This window comes from Nematolebias whitei, chromosome 5 (assembly GCF_014905685.2).
Source record: "Nematolebias whitei isolate Nwh7 chromosome 5, NemWhi1, whole genome shotgun sequence".
NCBI lineage: Eukaryota > Metazoa > Chordata > Actinopteri > Cyprinodontiformes > Rivulidae > Nematolebias > Nematolebias whitei.
Window position 1 is genome coordinate 309,430 of NC_056502.1, and position 6,803 is coordinate 316,232.

A 6,803-nucleotide genomic window follows, 5' to 3' on the forward strand; every position below is an offset into this window, starting at 1 on the left:
GACTCATTTACAAGAGAGACCTGGTTTAACAAAGAAAGATGACAACAATGGACAACAGCAACAACAATAAACAGTTATAAAAAGTCATACTGCAGGTTTTTTATTTTATTTTATTTTTTTACAAATAGGATGGCTAAAAGAAAAAGGTAACAAAAAAACAGCTAGATTCAAAGGTGAATGTAGAAAACTAAAAACAGGAACATGTCTGCATTGGTCCCTGCCAGGAGTCCAACAGATTCTTAAAGCTACTTAGAGAGGTCAAAGGTCGAGAGCTTCAATTGTTTTTGTAAGATATTCCAGGAAACAGGAGCGGAGTAGGAGAAGGCCCTTTTGTCTATATTATTGTTAGCCAAAGAACCACGTGAATCCCGTCTGTGGGTGTAACCACGTATGTGTTTTTCCTGGTTTTTCCTGTGTTGCAGCGCTGTCATTGGCTGTAACTTCACATGTGGTTTCAACCACGTTTAACGTTACATCCAATCACCGAAACTTGACACGGAAAGAAGAGGCATATTTTGATACATATACCGACCGAACTTTGGTCAGTACCATAAAAGAACCGAAGTTTGGTACTCAGCCCTATTGATTGTTGATATGTGCTGCTGATTATCCATGCTGCTGATCTCATGCTACTGATTTATTTCACGCTGCTGTGCTCATTCTTACTCATCTGCTCACACACTCATGTTTGTGCTGCTGTTGTTCGTATTGTTTTTGTAATATTAGTGCTTAGTGTATTCTTAGTTCATATCTTAGATATTATTACTGTTTTTCTTTACAATTTATACTTTTATTGGATGTAACTGGGACCCTGCATACAATTTTGTTCCACCACATGTGATGAGAATGACAGTAAAGACTCGTTGACCTTGGAAGAAACATGTTTGTTATTGTTCATGTTTGCTGTGACTACAGAAGCTCAAAAAAGATTTGTTAGAATCTCTTCTGTGTCTCAGAGTTGATCCAGACAGAGTTTCATCATGTCCGGACCTTGCGGATCATGGAGGGTGTGTACCGGCGAGGGATGCTTGAGGAGGTGATGCTGGAGGCGGGCGTAGTTCACACCATCTTCCCCTGCCTGGAACAACTGGTGGAGCTTCACTCCAACTTGTTGTCAGAGCTGCTGAACAGGAGGAAGGAAGGACTGGTGGAGGGTAGCTCCACCAACTTCATCGTTCGCAAGCTGGGAGACCTGCTGCTCCGACAGGTACAAATGAAGTCTGAATCTAAAGCGTCTGGGTTTAACATGTTTTCACACAAATTCAAAGTCAACAACACAAACATGCGATGCTAAACTTTATACAAAGCATTATTTGTTGTGTCCTGTTAACTGGACTTTGGCTCAGTACAATGCAATCAAGAGCTGACATGGCTCCCCACTTTCACTTCCTGCATCTAATCAAACTACTTTTCATCACTTTAAACCAATAAACTTCTTTTATTTAATACATAAAACAGATGTCACTGTAGTTTCAGTGGGAGTGCTTCTGTTTTTATAGCTAAAAAAGTTCAATCTGGTCCTCTGGACATTTAAAAAACAAAACAACAAAAAAAAGTAGAAACGTTTCGTCTCTCGTCCAAGAGACTTCCTCAGTCTGAGGTGCTGTTTTCAGCTCAGTCTCTTAAATAGCACCTTCTCAGAGTGGATCAACCAGTTTTGCTGCTGACAACCAGAACCAGCTGATCACATGCTCAAGAAGGACCATCAGCCTAACAATGGATCATTAGCACCTGATGGCTGTTTACTGTTCACAGAGGGCTGAGTGATACTAACAATCACAGCATTGTAAGAGGGGGACAGTTGAACCTGGAGGCTCCACCCCTGTTTAATGATGGACGGTTTCTTTTCACAAAGATGGCCTCCTTTACTCCTCTCTCAAACCATCGTTCCTCTCTGTCCAGGATGTGCACATCTTCATCCCTGAAAGAGTGACCTCTGGCCTGGAGATGAGTGTAGATCCATGAGCTAATGATCCATTGTTAGGCTGATGGTCCTTCTTGAGCATGTGATCAGCTGGGTTTTTTTGTCAGCAGCAAACTGGTTGATCCACTCTGAGAAGGTGCTATTTATTAATTTAATTAATTATTATTAATTAATTATTTATTAATTTCTAGAATTGCGCCGCTCCAGGTGGCTGCATGTTGGAGCAGCTCTGTTACTTTCATTCTGAGATTTTGCTTTTGGAAACTTTAGTTCCTCTTTTTCTGGATGTAAATCACATTTTTTGGATGATTGTTTCCTCTGGTATCAGATGCTGTGCAGCTGGAAGGATTTTTACTGAAACTTTTTTAGTTTTGGACATTTGTTATGATGCGTAACCATGGCAACAAGGCAGTTTTCTACAACCAACAGCAGCTGATTAACATCTCAAAAGCTCAAATAATATCTCAACTATGGCCCCAACTCTCAAATGAGTTGAAAGGATGTTCTGTGGATGCATTCTCATCTACCTGCCAGCTGTGCTCGAGTGCCTTACCACTGAGATCCTGGAACTAGCAGGAAACACGACTCATGACAGCAGAAGGACAGGATCCTCCCTCAGCACCTACAGTTGTCTGTCCACAGCTATGAGGAGCTCAGCAGACTGCTGGGAGGAGTGGCCATCGCTCTGGGAGGAGTTCTGCCCAGCATTCAAGCGGTCCTACAGTCCAGGGGAACTGAGAGGCCAGCCGAGTCTGGGTGAACAGATCGGACGGCATCTGCAGCCAGTTTCTTAGGATCCACTGTGGGATGGACCTTTACAAGAGATCCTTCCTGTCTACAGCATCAGCATCTATAACATATCTTAATGAAATGAGGATAACGAGTTATAACAACAAATAATTTCCCTCTGGGATTAATAAAGTATTTTTGAATTGAATTGAATTGAATTAAGAGACTGAGCTGAATACAGCACCTCACACTGAGGAAGTCCTTTGGATGAAAGATGAAACGTTTCTACATTTTTTTAGTTTTGTTTTTTGAATGTCCAGAGGACCAGATTTAACTTTTTTAGATATTTCTACCTGGATTATTGAGCAGCATCAGGATATTCTGTTTTTATAGTTTTCAGGCCAGACTGCAGAAGACATGAAGAAGCTTTACTCTGAGTTCTGCAGTCGACACCCAAAAGCTGTGAAACTCTACAAAGATGTTTTAACTCGAGACCGCAGGCTGCAGCAGTTCATCAAGGTAAGAGCCACAACTTGTTCCAGTTTGGTTTACACTTGGGCTTGTTTAATGTGAGTTAGGTCTCATGAGTCTGCTTTACTTTAAACCAGTCAGGATAAAAGGACGCATCTGTTTTAATTCATTGTAACAGTTTAATCTGTCCTCCAGCTCTAATGTTAAAAATCTTGGTGTTATTTTTGATCAGGACATGGCTTTTATCCCCCACATTAAAAACATTACTAGAACCTCCTTCTTCCACCTGCGTAATATCACTAACATTAGAAACATCTGATCTAAAGATGATGCAGAAAAACTGGTCCATGCATTTGTCACGTCTAGACTGGACTATTGCAATGGTTTATTATCTGGGTGTCCAAATACTTCTTTAAAACGTCTTCAGTTGATCCAACATGCTGCTGCCAGAGTCTTAACTGGCCTTAACAAGCCTTTCTACACTGGTTCTCGCTCAAGATGGTCGCTACTGCTCTCCCTCCCCCGTTCTCCCTTTTCTCCTGCTTCTGCTCATCGTGTGTCTCGGAGCTCCTGATACACAAATCCCGAATGAAAAATACTATTATGGATCAGATGAGCTGGACTTTTAACGAAATCGACAAACTCTTTTCAACAAAATGACAGGGTCCTTGAGAACCCTCTTGCATGCGTGCAGCTGGATATCTCATCAACTTGGAAGATTTGATGATGTGTCTATCTGCTGTGATTTGTGGATTTTAAGGACGCATATATAATTGGATTTATGATAACTGGTTTCCTGCTCTTTGGATTTGGTTGGTTCCTGGTTTATCTACAATCAAGGAAGTCGTCGACAGCAAATTTGGACCCGGTCAGGCTGCTTGCCTTTATGATGGCTTGGTACGTGCTATGAGGACTCAATCAGCTGATTAAAATTGTAAATGGACAGTACTTATATAGCACCTTTCTATCATTTTTCAAGATACTCAAAGCTCTTTACAACAATCTGTGCCTCATTTACCCATTCATACAGCTCTATACTAGATCTCTACAAAGCTAATAGACATTTTTCACGACAACCGGAAGTAGCGTCTCGTGGTGCTGGGTCACTTCCTGTTATTGCGAGTCTATGCAGGTGCCGGCCTTTTCTTTCGCTGATGTGGAGGAAGTCGCAGCGGTGAATTCTTGAACCAATAAACCTGAGAAAGGATAAAAGTTCTTCCATGAAGAATATATCCACAGCTATCAAGGTAAGAAAAGACGTAGCTTAGCGAGCTAACCGTTAGCTGCAACATATTAAGCACATAAACTTCTTAATAAAGCCTAATTTAGTGCTAAATTATTTGGAATATTTGAGACAGACGTGGTATAAACTTTTAAATGATATTTTAACATTCTGATATGTGTTTGTTATTACAGTTTGTGAAAGAAAACGTACTAAGTGTTAGTTATAAGAAGTTATGATGCTTAATGTTCAAATTGTGCTTCTGCATAACTACAGGTGAAATATTGTCGAGGGACAGGTAGTTGTCAGAGCTAGATGCTTCAGGTCCATGAAGAAAGATGAGGAACCACAGACTGCAGGTTTGAAACAGTCAGGAAGCCGGTCGGCTCATGATCATTAGAGTTCCTGTTCATTTCCGACAGCTGAAGAACTTTGACGTACGATGGACAACTTCTGTACCGAGAGCTCACAGTAACATCTTCCTGCTCACTGGTTACAGTTTGTGGTAGCAGCAAAGTCTGTTTTGTTCTGCTGATGTTTCAGCTCATCTTCAAACTACAATCTATTACTTGTTTAAAGCTAAATATGGTACAACAAGTATTATATGTATGTGCTAAAAACAGTTATCTGTTTTAGATCTCACTGGGTGACAGCAGGAGAAACTGAAGTCCCAACCACTTATCACACATCCTAACTTTGGAGCTGGTACCATCCAGATGTGGTCCTGTGCCACAGGGCTCACAGATGTCTTATCAGTGCCCACCTGAGAAGTCCTGCCTAGCATCATTCTGCTCCACACTTTCTGCTCTTCCTCCGATGCTGCAGTCTTCACAACATGTGTTTTGTGTCCACACTTCACATCTTCAGTCTCTGCAAGTGTCACTGGAAACGTCTTATGAAAGAGAGACCAGAACCAGGGAGCAGTCCAGATGTTCTGCAGGGGTGCAGCTTCTACACCCAAGGCTTACTGCTGTTTCCATGTTGCAGAAGAAGTGTGGAGGAGGAGTCTGCTGACATGTTTTACTTCAACACCTTCATCCATGTGTTTATATCAACACAGTAAGAATCATAAAATGTACAAATCACACTTTTGTTCCTTCTTATTTTTAATATTCAGTCTCATGCTGTGAATCACTGTAAATACTGTAAACAGTTGTTACTCATGAAAAATACATAAATGTGCCAATTTCTTTAAAATAGCATAATTTTGGGAAAAATATCTATAATCCACTATCAGTTTATAGTGTACAGTTAAAATGTTAAATAGTTAAGTTTTTTTGTTGTTTTTTTACTAGATATTGTAAATGACACTTGTTTTCCTTTCAATAAAACTGAATCAATCCATAAATTAAATAAAAACAGTACAGTATGCTGCTCAAGTGTGTTTTAATTGAAGAATGTTTAAAATAATTCAAAACCTTTAAATAACTAATTACATGACACTAGAACAATATGTAAAAGCTTGGGTATGGATGTTATTTTTATTTTATAAACTTACTGCAACACGACCTCAGGACTTTCATCCAAGGACATAATTTATACAGAAAATATACTTGGGTTTGTCTACAAGTAAGCAGGAGACTGTTCCAAGATACAATACACATTTTATTAACACTAAGTTAAAAACCTATTCTAATGGAGGCAATAGTGATTCTTAAAATAAATATTGAGCCAAGGCCGAGGCTTTCCAGTGTTCAGTCAACTAAAAGACAAAAGGATGGTTCAAGGTAACACACGAGCAGAAATTCACCCACAAGCTGCGATGCACGAGTGGAACAGAACCTACACGAGACTCGACGGCTGCCTTCAACCTGGAAAATAAATATGAAATTAAGTAAACAAAAATAAATATGAATACTATTTAAGAATTACAAAACAAACAAACATGGGCCTCACATTCACATATAAAAATAGTTGAAAATGGTCCCAGCCTTTAGTTCAGCCAATCTTCTCTCAGGTAAGACACTGACTAATCATGGTGACTCAAGCAGGAGTGAGAGTCCACCAACACAGGACTGAGCAGAATGAGGACAGCTGGGAGTGCACCAGTAAAACCACTAAATAAAATACGATTAGCAAGATTGTTTCAATTATTGAGCTTATTCACATTATTATTGTTATTTCCGTGAAGATCAATACATTTTGTGAGTCAGTGCATGTAACTTGATCTCTCCATGACATGTCAAGTTTATAATGTAGCATCTTACTGTGATATTTACCTGTGGGTGGATGTGGCACCAGGTGAAGTGAGTTTCACGTTGACTCCGGTAGCAGCTTCAGCCTGGCTGGCTTTCTGTGAGAGGACAAGCTGCTGTTTCTGAGCTCTCTAAAAACAGACTCTCTCTTAGCTGGTGTGATGAAATGATTCCAGGTGAAGAGAAAGAAACAGCTCAACCTTTAAAGCAGCTGGTGGTGGATCCACAGACAAACTCCTCCTGAGTGAAATGCAGCTACATA

At 40.1% G+C, this 6,803-nt stretch overlaps 1 protein-coding gene across 1 annotated transcript in view; it reads left to right on the plus strand.

Moving 5' to 3' along the window:
- Positions 1-3,325, plus strand: part of arhgef2 (rho/rac guanine nucleotide exchange factor (GEF) 2) — a gene marked incomplete in the record, with an annotated part of 54,954 nt that extends 51,629 nt beyond the window's left edge. The window contains 3 exon segments of the mRNA XM_037676487.1: positions 957-1,207; positions 3,047-3,172; positions 3,320-3,325. Of these exon segments, the coding sequence (XP_037532415.1) occupies positions 957-1,207; positions 3,047-3,172; positions 3,320-3,325 (383 nt within the window).
- Positions 3,326-6,803: the final 3,478 nt, after the last annotated feature.